General features: G+C 42.6%; 1 protein-coding gene across 4 annotated transcripts in view; it reads right to left on the bottom strand.

The window, feature by feature from the left end:
* FMNL2 (formin like 2) overlaps window positions 1-15485 on the bottom strand; it is a 367782-nt gene that overhangs the window by 21529 nt on the left and 330768 nt on the right. For all 4 annotated transcript variants that reach the window (XM_074363666.1, XM_045504947.2, XM_010967870.3 and 1 more), the window contains 6 exons: window positions 15278-15352; window positions 11073-11183; window positions 8340-8489; window positions 6599-6700; window positions 4395-4707; window positions 3891-4097 (listed from right to left, as the gene is read on the bottom strand). In XM_074363666.1, the coding sequence (XP_074219767.1) occupies window positions 3891-4097; window positions 4395-4707; window positions 6599-6700; window positions 8340-8489; window positions 11073-11183; window positions 15278-15352 (958 nt within the window). The remainder of the gene's footprint in view (window positions 1-3890; window positions 4098-4394; window positions 4708-6598; window positions 6701-8339; window positions 8490-11072; window positions 11184-15277; window positions 15353-15485) is intronic.

Here is a 15485-nt window from a genome sequence, read left to right as displayed (position 1 = left end):
GAAAAAACCAAGACAGACGGTGCCTCTCGTTCCTCCAGCGTTACGAAGGCCACATAAACAGCAGGAATGTCGTCTGACAAATCCACACAAAGGCATGCAGGAACACAGAGACACAGCTTTTGCCAAACCAGACCTTTCACCACCAAACGTGACCTTAGTCCCCACTACCCAGTGCTGCGCTCCATTTTGTCTCTGCTGCCCACGTCCTCCGTGGGACAAAGGAACAGACCTTTTCTAGTCTGGCACTTCAGCCAAGTTGAGAGAGAAGTTTGGGGGGGAGGGGGGTGCACCCTCTTTTTGTTATCGGAGGTGACAGGTCAGTGCCATCTCATTGCATCGTCCCTCCACAGACAACGCAGGCCTCAGGACACTCACTACGTCATTCCGCCCGCAGCCACCCTACTTCTAACTCTTTAGCAAGATGAGGAATAAGCCTGAGATCAGAACACAGGCAGAACAGCTCCCTTCAGAAAGGCTGTCCTGACTCTGACTGGGGAGCTGGGGGGTGGGTTAGCGGAGGAGGGGTCTACAGGTGACCACAATACACACGGTGTTTCCAGGGTTGAGGCCACAGGATGTGGCTCTACATGATTTGGGGGGGGGGGGTTCCATGGAGAGAGTGGGACACCAGTGGGAGGGGACTGGAAATGCAGCTCCCCCTTGTCCTGGGAGGGAGCTTTGCATTTTCCCTCAGATTAACCTAAAATCCTTCTAGAGTTGAGGCCTTAGATCCCACTACAAAAATTAAAAGAAAAAACTCTATTTTTCTTGGGAAGAGAGGCACATGGCTCCTAAAATCAGGATGTCTGCTTAAAGGGCCATCATCTCTTCTACGGGTTCAACTAAAACGTGTGGGCAACCCTGGAGGGGCAGTCAGTCCGCACCAAGCCTCCCCACAGACACAAAGCAAATGCAATGGCTGGATGGGCGATGGAGTGGAAGATGTCAAAGCACAGTGTGACCCACAGAAACACATGGCGAACACTCAACACACTCAGAGAGGAGCAACCTACAGAAAAGCTTGATTGGCCCATCTTTTGTGGAAGCAGAAAGAACAAAGAAAACACGAAAAAAATTAGATTCAGTTAGCGTCCAGGTCCAGTGGCTCAGCAGTTCACACACGTAGTACAGAATTCTGTGCTTCTTGGACACATTTCACAAGGCAGTGTGGAACTGAAAATTCATTTCATTCAGGCCTGCCTTAAAGACTCCCTTATTATTATTTTTTAAATAATTTTTTAGGAGAAGGGGGAAAATAGGATTTCATTATAGAGCTCCCAAATAGCCATGTGGAACTGTGGTAGGTATTCCATAAGATAGAAACAATTTTTTTTTAATGAAAAATAATCAGCTGAAGTTCCAAAGCACATTCTACCAAAGAGACAGCAAAGGCTGCAGACTCCCCAGGGCTCTGTCACTGATGACCTGACTGGGAAATGGGAGTCAGATCGCTCTCAAATGCACGTGTCCCACTACTGATATTTTCTCTATAAAATGCAAAGAAAAGTTGACCAGATAAACTTAGAGGACCTCCCCCTGGCCCCTTGGCTTGGCCACCAAGAACACACGTGCGCATTGCCTGCTGACAAGATAAGACATCCTGGTGCCTACAAACCCAGGGGCCCAGCGATGTCACAGGTTTCTGGCTTCCCGGGAGCCCTTGGCACATCATCTCAGCTGTCTCTTGGCTGTATGAGGACATCCTGATTCTGTCTGCCCTCTTGGTTACAGAGAGTGTTACTGAACACACTGGCAAAACAGCTCACAAAATGGGCTACAACCACCAAGTATTAATGGCCAGATTAAAGATAAGTAATGAGAAGAGATTAAAAGCCTTGTAGAAACTGCCTGATCTCAAGCTATCGAAGACTCAGAAGGATCTTATAATTCTTACATCTTGTAAAACAGAACATTGTGTAATTGTTTAATGGGCGCTTACGGCACTCAAGAGGAGTTTCTTCCATCCCACATACAGTCCTTCAAATTTCCTACGACACCAAGGGGACGACTTCCAAAAGCAGCAACCCTGAAGGTAGTGGCGAGTGATCCACTGAACACAGAGTTCCTCACCAGAAAATGGAGGCAACCCACAGAGCCAACAACCTTGAAAGATTATGTCTTGGGAAGAACCCAGGCAAAAAATTTAACCAGAGATGACGAGACTCATTTGGAAGGGAGCCCTGGACCCGCACCTCTCAGCCTCCTGGCTCTCCTGCTCAGTTCTGAGTTCCAAGTCAGAGCTCAGGCGAAGGTGAGCTGAGGCTGTATCGCACAAGAGGTTTTGCCAGAGAGAAAGGAATCAGTACTAAAGGAGAGAAGAGCCTCCAGAGCAGACACAGCTCGTGCTGAGCGTGCCCGGGGGCTACAGGGAAGGGCTAACCAAGGAGCCCAGGTGCACCTGACAGTGACGAGTTTTCATCCTCGGTCACTGAAAACAGCCTGCTGGTGGGACAGCTTCCTGGGGCTCATTGAGAGGTTTTCTGTTTTTTTACATCTCCCAAACAGGCAGTCCCATGAGGACACTCCTTTCATTTTTGTCCTTCAGAAGCAATAAAAGCTCTAGAAGAAAGTGGTAGACAAGGGAGACCTTGAAAGGTAGAAATAAGTCACTGGCTTATGGCCAACATGGCTTTGAACAGGCATCTTGTTTGACAGTTTTACAGGCACTAGGATGGGAGTCAACACCACGGACCTGCTGTGGAACAAGTTTGTTGTGGGTGGTTTACTGGTATCGAAAAGGGCTTCAGTCACTAGAGGGAATCAGTCCTAATGACTGGCTGATAAAACTGCTGATGGGATGGACACGCTAAAAAATAGAGACTGGGATATCTTTTACAGCTAAGACTTCAGCTTAGACTTTGGGCAAAAGCGTCTGAAAACTACTGCAGCCTTGGAAATGGAGACCATTAGAGTGGTAGTTCATCAGAAATAAGAGACCTCACAAAGGCACGGAAGAGGATGAGGAAGCAGAGTTATCCAACGTCACAGCAATAGTTCTGGCAAGCTCTGAGCAATTCTGAATGCTAGGAAGACACTCCACTACTGGGAAAATGGCTTGCAGTATTTTAGAAAAAGAGTAAAAATTCATTTCCATAAGTCAAAAATAAGAACTTACACTTCAAAGCATTTGAGCAACTCTCCTCCTCTCACCCACACCCACCCTGTTTTATTTCTGGTGAGGGAGGTATGCCACATGCCATCCTGGGCAGCAGGAGGACCACATGCATTATTTGGATGCGTGTCAAGGCAAGAGATACTGCTGTTGGCAACACTTCTCCTGCAAGCTTAACCCCACTATAGTGAATTGTGATGCCCCAAATGCTCAGAAGAAATGCCTGGAAGCCTACATCAGGCAGTTACCCAGAAAGGCATTTTCCCTTTTATAGATGCCACTGAAAATACCTTCAAAGAAAAGAGCCATAAACATCAGAAACACGCTGTGTCAGAGCTTGAACTATCGTGTTTGCTGAACCCATGAAAATGTACTGATCCCTAAGAAGGTAACCTGTCTCTCTTCCCTTTTCTAGGTGGGAAGATGTCTGAGATCAGAGCTTCCTGCTACAGAGTGACAAGGGCTACTGAGAGAAAAATGCCTCTTGTGCATGACAATTTCCCTTTTTCTGGCTACATTAGCAGGAACATCCTTTTTTTTTTTTTTTTTTTTAATGGAGGTACTGGGGATTGACCCTAGGACCTCATGCATGCTAAGGGTGGGTATAACTCAGTGGTAGATATAGTTCCCTAGCAGGAACGTTCTTTTGCTAAGAGGAGATACATGTGATTTTGCAAGAGACCTAGACTTTGAGAAAATGGCTTTAACCCTCTGAAGGTAAGGGAAATGAGTACTTGTGTTAAGTATCTGGATCTTAATTAAGTATCTGTGCTCTCACCTGCTAATCCTGAGTTGAAAACCACCGTGGGTGAAGACGTCCCGGGCAGTGGGGGTGCAGAGGGGGGAGGGGGTGGTGGTAAAGGAGGAGCTGGCACAGTCTCCGCTGCAGGACCCGGGAGAGGAGGAGGGGGCGGAGGGGGTGGGGGAGGTGGGGGAGGTGGGGGAGGGGGCGGTGGCATAGGTGGTGTGACTGGACCATTTTGCACTAGCAAAAGAAAAGAGACAAATTGACTTTGAAAATAGGGGAATGGTTTTTCCTGTAATATGTCATGTGTACATAAAGTATCTGAAAACAAAACACTGAAAACGACAAAGGGTTTTTTTTCCAAACACTACAAAATTTCCTCACTGACAAATGGGGATTATTCTGCAACGTACGTAAAATGAACCTTAATCTCAAAATGTAAAAAGTGCTTAAAATCAGTAAGTAAATGTACAGTGGGTAAAAGAAGAAATACAAATATCCAAATACCATCTCAGTTTTCCTGCCAAGGCTTCTTACCTGCTTCAGGTGCATCTGACGATGGAGGTAGTGGTGGTGGGGGAGGGGGCAAGGGTCCTGAGGAGGCAGGCCCCATTATTGGTCCCACAAAGTTACCCGCGGCCACTTCGGACCCCGTGGGCAATGTGCCAGAAGCCACGACCGGCAGTATGGCAATGTCCCCATCCCCTTTCTTCTGAATTTTAATGGTCCCTTGTTTCTCCAGCTCATGAATCTTTTTTTCCAGGGTAGACTGTCTTTGAATGGCTTCTTCTTTCTCTTTGACCATTTTCCTTAATGTGTGAACCTGGGTATTTGCATCTTTGTAGATTTCCTGCAAAAGAGCCCATGGTCAAGAGTTTGTCTTCACATGAATTTCATACCTCTTACCATTAGATTGTCAAACTGCAGATAAAGAAAATGACAAGAAAGAAAGAAAAGAAAGAAAGAAAGGAAAGAAAGAGAGAAAGAGAGAGAGAGAGAGAAAGAAAGAAAGAAAGGAAGAAAGGAAGGAAGGAAGAAAGAAAGGAAGAAAGGAAGGAAGGAAGGAAGGAAGGAAGGAAGGAAGGAAGGAAGGAAGGAAGAAAGGAAGAAAGGAAGAAAGGAAGAAAGGAAGAAAGAAAGATACTCATCTATCTAACAATTCTGTGGAACTCAGCCGGAACCTATGAAGTCCCACTTGTTATCAACTGTTCACTGGTAATCCGTGCAATACATTCTAGTAACTGTTCCTGTTAATGTAGTTCCTTCCATGAATAAATGCAGCTAAGTAAGTTTTCCCTGCAGGTGAAGAGGAACAGGGCAGAGATGACCCACAATAACCTTATAGCTGGCTTTGGAATATCCTGAGGGGATTCTGGTGCCGCATGTTTTCATTTCCTTTCACTTCTTTTAAAATTCATTTGTAACTCTGAGATACGTATCAGCTAACCGTAGACAAAAGGCCCCTAGATCAGACTTGGATAGAAATCAGACTGGGATTTAAAAATCTGCAAATCATGGAATAATCCACTCCTGAGTAACCAGGGGCTCACTGTTTTGAATGCATTTCTCTGGCCTTCACAATGCCCACTTGACCAAGCTCAGGACAGCAACTGTAACATTTTCCCTTTGGTAATGCAGTTAACAAAACAGGCCAATGCCTCCCTCCACTAATTGCTTATTTCTGTCTAGGTTCTTAGCAGAAAACAAAGAAGTTACAATTTTCAATTCAAAGGCCATCCTGGTTCCTTTTATAAGGGACCCACAGAGGTTCTAGTGAAAGGGTTTTATGGAACTTACTTGCTGGGCCTTGTACACGTGATCTCTCACCACAAGCCTCCAGCAGGCAGGGAAACATTATTCATACCCTGTCTATCATTAATAATCTCAGAGTCTGAACTTGAATTGAGTCCATATGCTACAACTTTGTCTCGCCGGAGTGCCAGAAAATAAATTTCCTAGAGTTAACTGTAGGACATGTCAGAATATCAAGCAATACACACAGACATGATAACCATCGTGTAAAATGTGCCATGTCATTACCAGTGGTGTCAAAGCCAGCCATTTGCATGAAAGCCCCTCCAGGCATTTCAGTGTTTTTATGTTCCAGACAATTCCAACATCCATTTATGGATGGCACTCCATAAATATCTGACCCGTAAGGTAAAACAATGCCGAAGCCAAACAAAATAGCTGGGATTATCTGATAGTAAAATGGATTGGTTTTGCTTTTTGCTTTGTCTTATCAAGCGCTCTCTCTCACTCTCTCTCTCTCTCTTTTTTGGTGAATGCCATTAGGTCTTGCCTGTGTTGTGATTCCACTGTTTCCATGGCAACCACCAAATCTGGTTTCAAACAGAGGCAAAGCAAAGAAATACAAAGAAGCCCAAGTCCTAATAAAAATAAATAAGTGGCAAGAATTAAATCCACGCTGTTTTTATTTCCAACCAAATGGATGATGCACAGAATCCACTCGGACTTATCCAGATGGGACAACACTGTTACTCCCAAAACCCATGATAGGAAGTACGGAGCCCACAGCTCGTGACCGCACACACATGTGAAGACATACTCTCACTACGTGCACTTTTCATCTGAGTTTCACCTTGGAACTGGTTCCAGTAAATACGCTGCTTGCACACATTCCTCTGCCATGAGCACGTCCCGGGTTCTAGCTACCAGGCTGACGCTGAAGCATGTTCCCTGCATTGCCCCTCTGGGGCGGTTGTCATCATCACACTTACTCGAACAACATCCAGCTCCTTGTTCCTCTGCATGAGCTGCTTTTCCAGTTCCACGATCTTGGACATGGCTTCATTCTCCGTGTCTTGCAGTTTTTCAGACAACTGTCAAGTTTTGAAAGGGAAGATGTATCACGACACAGGATCATTCTGATCATATCCTTGGTTCTCAGAAAGTGTAGCTCAAAGACCACTTAGGGGCCCAACGGAGTCCTGCATGTGTTCCCCAGGTTGTTTTCTGGAAATGTTAATATTTACAAGGTGGTTCTGAACACACACTCCTTTCTAACAGGAATTCGCATATAAGGGATCCTTAATAAAGCCCATACGTCAGCTCCTTAGCACTTCAACATATACAGTGTGTCTTTCTCCCTTTCTGCAGGGGCTCGCAAGCATACAGAATAGTAGGTGAGGGAGGAGGATGAGTCACCTTTCCCTCCCTAAGGGCCATTGGGCAAAAGCTTTTGAACACTGATGACCCAGAAAACGTGGTTCTCTTGTTACAGGTCACCAGCTGAAAAAATACCACTGCTTGTTTTGACCCACACTATCCAAGTAATAAAAAGTCATCTTGGAGGGGCAGTTCAAATAAACAGCTGGCTGCCACAACAGCAGGTTCTGTAAGTATAGTCACGCAGTGCGGCTGAGGCTTCAGAAGATGCGGTGAGCCACCAGCGAAACAGTTACTTTTACCAAAGGCACTAAAACTGGGCAATTTTGGATCTTTTACATCTCGCTGAGAATGATCACATGTAAAGAAAATCAGGGAGGCGAGGTGAGGAAGAGTGGAGATGCATGCTGATCAGGTTCAGAATATAATACAAATATTTTAAGGGAAGAGACCAAAAGAAAAAAGGGAAGAGCTTATAAATGTTCTTCCTAAGCAGGTGCCAACTAAGGCACCACAGCACTTACAAAGGGAGGGGTTTTAGCAACTTGGCTTAACCACAAGCCATGAAGAGGCTCATTTTCAGAATGATGAGAAAAGGGGAAGGACATTAAGTATAAGTCATTCTCTTAACTAAGAAAATGTGGAGAAAAATCAACGGACCATTCAAAAAGAAAAATCACATCCCTCCAAAAAGAGGCAACTCATTTCACAATCAAGGACACTTTCAATCAGAATTCAGGAAAAGAATGTGGTCCTCACAATGTTTGGGTTTTTAAGCAGCACCATATTCCTCCTGTTCACTATACTCAGAGGACACTCTTCTTGAAAGAGGATATATGGGAAAACCTTGCTGACTTCCTTGAAAAATCTTACGGTTGAGATGAACCTATTTAGGACCAGAGTAATCACAAGGCAGGGAAATGCAGACCTGCGTCATGAGGACACCAGGTCAGCCTGTCCAAGGCTTATGTGGGCACATTTGGCAGAAGGTGACTCATATTCAGAAGAAGGTATTTCTTCACCAAACTGACATATTTGAGTTGTATTTCCCTCCAGGTATTGCCAATCTTCCAACTGTCCTGTGCTTACAACTAAGATGGCCAGGAAGGAGATCTGGATGCAGCAGAAACTGAGCAGTGGATGAAGGCAAGGCAGCAGGTTCCACCTAGTTTTAAGTAACACGTCTGCCTTCTTTGAAAGAACCCAGACTGGCTTCTGCTCTCTAACTGTCTCAAGTTGCAGCTCATTCCTCTGTTCCCAATCCTTCCGTTTACTGCCATAAAAGCTAATGTTTATTCTGTTTTGCACCTAGTTGAAACGTTAGCAATTTTCCCTTTTATGAGATGTAGTTACATGAGAGATGTTTTCTTCCAGTTCCTCCACCCTCTCCAAGGCTGCATTCTTGGTTTCGGCATCTTCCAGCAGAGCCCCCACGTCAAACACGTTGTCCAGGTAAGCCTGAATCTGTACCTGCAGCTTGTCACTCTCGGTGTGTTTCAGCTTCTAAAAATCAAAATGCAGGAGAAGGCAGTGTTAGCATATCTGCGGAAACAGAACAGTATTACCCAATAGCCTACATATTTTGATTTGTTCCCAACAGTCCAGTCTTTTCCAGGAGAGGGTTTTCTATCTCATGTTCTGTGAGAGAAATCTGGAGTAACCATCTAAGAGGGTACCATCAGACTCCTTTCTGGTGATTACCCTCTCTCAAATGTACACACATTTCCTCCCTAATCCTTCCTGTAGATATATTCCCCATGCAGATATATCCCAACCTAAAACATTTTTGATACTGGTGAATTCAAGACAACAGAAAAATTAAAAGCAGCTTCAATAGGAAACAGTAGTCACAAGTAACATAAAACTTGAGGGGTATCTGTGTGCTTGAAGAGACTGGAGTGGGTGGTATCTTGCCTGGGTGGGGTGGTAGTTCCAGTTGGGGGTGAGGGGTATGTAGGAGGTGGGGCAGATAGAGTATATCAGCCTTGGGGCTTATTTTAGCACTAACTTCTAGAACCCACCCTCCATAATTACTTAGCTAAGACACTGCCCCAACATGAGGCGCTCTGGGCTTCCAGAGCAAAATCAGGAATCTTTCCCCTATTTACTGCATTCTAGGGCAGGCATCCCAAAGGAAGCTGACCAGCTCTAAGATAAAATTAGAGGTCAAGTAAATCAGTCAATCTTTCTTACAAGTACTGTAAGTCATGGCTTTCCCTGGGGAACAGATCAGAGGCTAGAATAGCATCTGGCATGTGGATGATGCCAATAAACATTTACTGAACAAGTCAGAAAAAAAAAAAAAACACAACGGTGATTTACAAGGCGGGGTCTTTGTCAACTAATGAAGCATTTATATATTATCTGCTGATTCTATGATTCTTCTAACCACTTCTATCTATCAAAGTCCAGAACCAATAGGCCAGGAAGTTAGAGAAATACGGTTTTGGGAAAAAAATTTAAATTTTTAAAGGAATTCCACTATACAAATAAATTCTCAGGAAAACAGATTTTCTCCTAGGTCTAATCTAGAATTCTGCAACTTAGCTTGTTCTAAAGAAAGTATGTTCCATCTTAGTTTAGGAGTCAGAACTGAAAAAGATTTCTGAATAAGGGCAAAGTCTAGAAAAGAAAACGAAGCAGCAGCTGAGGGGGATTTTTCACAAGATTCACGGCGAATAACAAGTGCTGATGCGACTGCCTGTCATTGTACCCTGGAGCCTGAGATGAGCTCTGTGCCGCCATCACAAAACTGGACCCAAAATATCATTAGGAATACACCCCATTTTTATTCAAATACTGCTACTCTCACAGCAAGTAGAGAAAGAAGATGGACAAACCTTGATTTCAAAGCAGGAAAACACCATTGGATACAATATTCTGTCAGAGATATTAGTGGGTCTTTAAAAAGGAAAGCCATTCAAACAAACTTTTCAATGGAAATCTATCATGGCTCTACCTGAGTAGTCTTTAGGCAACATCAGGCCAGTCAACCCAGAGCTGCCCAGCTGGTCTGATCCTCAAGGCCATGTGCTCAAGAGTAACCAACTCTGCAAGCCCACTCTGAAATAAACTGAGGGTACGGTCTGTGTAATTCCCTGGCTTCACCCTTAACAAAGATGGGCTGGTGAACTCTAGAGCCGTTCAAGGGAAATACTTCTATTTCCTTTGTAGCTAGAAACAGCCTTCGAATTGAGGTCAACAATTCTTGTCCTATCACGACTGGTCTTTCAAATTCAATTGGTCCATTCCTTATGGACCAAAGGAAACCAAAACTGCCCACAAGTCAAAGGACAAGAGTATGTCCTGTGCATGCACAGCTACCTAGGTCCATTTACGATTTTCACATCAACTTTCTGTTTCTTAGCTGAACAATTTCAGGGAACTGGCTGAGCACTTCTATAAGGGAACATGAGGAAAAGAAACTTTAGACCCTCCCTTCTCCTAAGAACTGAAAATAGAATTTCTAAAGCCACAAACACTTTAAGCAGAATTTAACAGTTACATGAGGAAGTCTCAAGTGTCCATTTCCTCATTATTTTTTGATGCTCTAAGCATTTATTCATTACTCTATGGCAGTCTTGGTTTGACTTTCCCTGCCCAGACGGAGTCCCAAGAGTAACCAAGAATGCACATTACCCAACAGTCTGGATGAAGAGTGCAGTGAGACTTGACCCAGACAGAGCTCAAAAGCAGAGGAAAGCAGGGGCTGGGAGTATAGCTCAGTGGTAGAGCACATGCTTAGCATGCACATGGTCCTGGGTTCAATCCCCAGTACCTCCATTTAAAAAAAATTCCCCCCTCCCAAAAAAAAAAGAGGCAGAGGAAAGCTGCAACAAGGCCCTAAAAGGTTATCTGACTCTGGTACTACAGGGCTGCTGGCAGAAGACAGTGTGACGTCCCAGAAGGTCGGCAAGAATCCAGCTTCTCTGGCAGATCACATCACTCAGATTAGTTCTTTCAACTAGCACTAGAGCAGTTGACTGCATAGAGCTTTAAGCATTCTTTGGCCACTGGAAATGTATCTTTGAGGGTAAGCAATAAATCAAGCCTCATATTGAAACCAAAGGCTACAGTTATACTCACATCCAAGTATTCGTCCAGGCCTAACTTGGTAAATTCATACTGGAGGTGAACTCTGAAATTCATGTCTTCTACTGAATGGACTACAATATTAATAAACTGCATAGAGGCCACCTGAAATGAAATTGTCAATAGGTTAGATGGGCTCCAAACTTGTTTTCTCAGTTTAATCACAGGCACATACTTTCAATTTCATAGATCTAAGCTCACTCACCAATTTCCTTTTCCTTTGTTTATTGGGTCTTTAAAAATATTTTACAATTTTTAAAAATTCAGAAGTCATAGAGGTACCACAATAAGATACCACTTCACATCTACTAAGATGTAGCCATCAAAAAGAAAGACAGTAACAAGAGTTGGCAAGGATATGGAAAAACTAGAACCCTCATCCACTGCTGGTGGGGATATAAAACAGTGCAGCCACTTTGAAAAGCTTGACAGTTCCTCAAAATACTATTCAGAGTTACCATATGACCGAGCAATCCCCCTTGTAGGTATATACCCAAGAGAAATGAAAACATACATCCATATAGAAATTTGTACACAAATGTTCATAGTAGCATTAATAATAATAACCAAAAGGAGGGGGACACCAATGTCCGTGAACCAATGAATTTAAAAAATGTGATATATCCATAGAATGGAATATTATGCAACGGTGAAAAGGAATGACACATGCCACAACACGGATGAAGTTGAAAACATTACGGTAAGTGAAAAAAGTCAGTCACCAAAGACCACATATATTATGATTCTTTTCATGTGAAATACCCACGATGGGAACATCCATAGAGACAGACAGTAGGTTAGGAGTTGCCTAGGACTAGGGGTGGGAAAATGGAAAATGACTGCTAGTCATTTAGGGGGCAATAACGTGTTCTAAGTTAGATTGTAATGATGACTGCACAACCTACAAATACACTAAAAGTACATTGAACTGTACACTTTAGATGTCTAAGTTAGATGGTATATTAATTTTATCTCAGTACAGCTATTTTTTAAAAGATTTATTACAGGTACATTGTAGAAAATCTGAAAGTGATTATCATTAAGAACATTTAAATCACCTATAAGCATATCACAAGGTAATCACTTCTAGAATTTCATTACAGGCCCCACCAGACCAACAGGATGATAACAGAACTTTTGATCCATCTTCCCATTGCAAATAACCAACCAGTTTCCATCCCACAAAAGCCCTGGATTTACCACTTTCTTCCCACAACTGCATCAGTGGCTCTGAACTGTCACAGAAAAACTGGTCCCCGGTTCAGTAAATAACAGAATAGAATTTAACATACTTATTTTATTTCCAAGAGTGACAGTCAGTTTATTTACAGTAAAAATATCTTATTAATGCTTTCCCTCTATGGTTACACAGAGACTCTCGTAAGGAGATCTAGACTCACACTTACTCTAAAAACTGCCCTTTTCTTTCTCTGTCTCCCAAACCTCACTTCCTTTATCTTGTTTAAATTGTTTTTATCAAGTTAGATTCTTCTTTGAGTATATGTTACACACTGGGTATCTTCAGAAGACATGTAGACTGTCTAGGTTACATGGGGACTCCGTAGCAATTTACTAAAAAATTACTTCAGGTGCTATGGTTAAATAAGCAAAAAAGATTTTGTCACTGTTGTGTTTTCTTTTGCATACATAAAAAGGTCTTGTGCTACATTCGAAGAATTCATATTATGTTTCATAAAGAATATGATGTTTGGTAGGTTGTACAACTTAATTGCATTCCCAAGACACATTATGAAAAGCCTCATTTTCTGGGGAAAAAAAATATGGTTGGATTTTGGCATCTTTCCATCTCTCTTCTGAAAGCAAGTATAAATGATCTGTTGAGTTTTATAACACGCCTGAGAGGCAACTATTTGCCTGATGGCACAGGAGCCAAGCGCACAGGACCCATATACTAGCACCTCTAAATGAGGTTCCCCAATGCGGGTACAGAAGAATAGATAAACTGGCAGGCAGTATGTTCACATTTGGCAACAAGGCAAATGTTTTAAAAGGCCTGAAATCATTATAATTTCAGTAGAAACTCAAATGGCAGAAAGCTCTGGTAGGTATGATAATGAGTAAAGTGGGCCATGTGTAATACAATAGGGAATAGTGTGGACTATGACAAACTGGAAAGGATATCTTCAGACTTAAGGAATAGGGAATATGTGGCTCCAGCAGCTGATAGTCTGTAAGAACAGGGGCCTAGTGTTATCAGAAATTTTTAGGGCTTTTGGGGGGGGGGGAGCAAAGGGGAGGTAATTAGCTGTATTTATTTAGCTAGTTATTTTAATGGAGGTACTGGGGATTGAACCCAGGACCTCCTGCATGCTAAGCATGTATTCTAACCACTGAGCTTACCCTCCCCCAACAGAAATTTTTAGTTTTCAAGAGAATCAGAAATTTGTATTTTTAGGCACAATTTCAAAACTGTTTGGACATCACTTGCAGACTACACTGACAAGCCTGTATGTTGGCTTCAGCCTGGCAGCCTCCAGTTTGCAACCTCAGCTCTAAAGGAACAAATAGGTTCCCCTTGTGAAATCAGAGGATAGAAACTGGTTGGGTGGGCCAGGGCATGACTTCTTTATGTATCTGTCACCAATGCCAGTGTTAGCCTTAAACACTCCAAAAAAAAAAAAAAAAAATCCAAATAACAAGAATTAAAAATTCAATGTCAAAATATTCCTTGTTTCAAATTTATTTTTTATCTTTTTAAAAAGCATGTATACATATGCTTTATGGAACAGAAAATCTCTATAAAAGATTTCAACTGATACTGATTTTGGAAAGGGCTGAGGACTAGGATGAACATAAAATTTGAGGACCCAGAAAATATTTTTTCATATAAAAGGGTTAGAAATCTGCAAAGCTATGTTCCGTGTTTTATAGTCACTGAAGCAATTCAAATGAAAACTGCTTGGCATCCTGAGCATGGGTTTTAGAAGACCTGACAATGGAAGGACTGAATGGGATATCTGCTCCAGGCTAGAAGTGATCTGGGGAATCAAGCCCAAGTAAAGAATCTCACAGCTTCAGAAGTTCTCTCAGTCAACTGGATCAGGTCAAAGAAAGCAGAGCTGGGTGCACTCAAGAGTTATCTGGCTCTGGAATTCCTTGACAGTAGATTCCACCTTCAGTCCAGGATAAAGATTTAGGTCCATGAATTCAGAACTGCTTTTTGCACCTGAAGATGACTGTCCTGCCACTGAAACACATGTTCTTGCATGTGATTTACCCTGCTAAGGAGACCTGTGGTATGATCATGGCCTCACAGAATTACTAGAGCAGGAAATCAAGGGAGGAAAAAAATCACCGTTGTATATTAATTTGGGGGATACGTACAGTCAAGTCTACAAACCAAAGCACATTAATCTTTGAGACTATAGCCTGTAGAAGGCCACTGGCTGGGGCATGCAAAAGGCCAAACGGTCAACATTCTTGATTTCTATTTTAAGGGTTCTGATGCAGCACTCCTGACAGCTAAAGCTGGCTGCTATGGCATTTATACCATGTTAACTTCCTTTTCCCCCAATGCATGGCTTCACTCTTTATTAGCTATACAGTTGACCCTTGAACAACATGGGTTTGAACTGTGCAGGTCCACTTACACTTGAATTTTTTTCAATAGTAAATACTAGGTACTACACGATCCGTGATTGGCTGAATGTGTGGGTGCAGAACTGCGTAACCAGAGAGCCAAGTGTAAGGTAACGGGTGGGTTTCCCACTGTGGCGAGGGAGGTGCCCCTAACCCCCTGCATTGTTCAAGGGTTAACAAAAGAACTGTGACTGGTACTTTCAGACTTTACTATAGTGTGTATTAAAGGATAAAACTGGAGGGGAGGGAGGGTAAAGCTCAGTGGTAGAGTGTGTGCCTAGCATGCACAAGGTCCTGGGTTCAATCCCCAGCACCTCTATTCAAAAAATAATCAAATAAAGGAAAATAATAAATGTTTTAAAAATGAAAAAAAAAAAAGAGAGAGAGAGAAGACAATAATTGGAAATAAATGCCATAAAGGTAAAATACAGATTAAGAGAGCCATCTAGATTGGAACTGTAGCATATCACACTCAGTTTCCTGTCCTTTGCAACACACACACACACATATGTATGCATACTATATAAATATAAATGGATTTAGGAAATAACGGCTAAAACTGAGTTCGCTTTATTGAATGCAGTACTGAAATAACTCACCATAAAATCTATGTTATTGTCCTCATTCCTGAAATGTTCCATCAACTTCTCAAAGCGCTGTTTTTCTCCACAAACCTGAAACACACATTATCATCATGCATGTGAAATTCCAAACATAAGCACTCTAAAATTAGATGCAGAAATTTTAGCATTAATAATTATTTCCAGAAAATCTATTTTTTCCCTCTCTTGTACACTATTTTCTTCT

Source organism: Camelus bactrianus, chromosome 5 (genome assembly GCF_048773025.1).
Source record: "Camelus bactrianus isolate YW-2024 breed Bactrian camel chromosome 5, ASM4877302v1, whole genome shotgun sequence".
NCBI lineage: Eukaryota > Metazoa > Chordata > Mammalia > Artiodactyla > Camelidae > Camelus > Camelus bactrianus.
The sequence above is the reverse complement of the archived record's forward strand: the minus strand, read 5'-3'. Positions and strand labels throughout refer to the sequence as shown.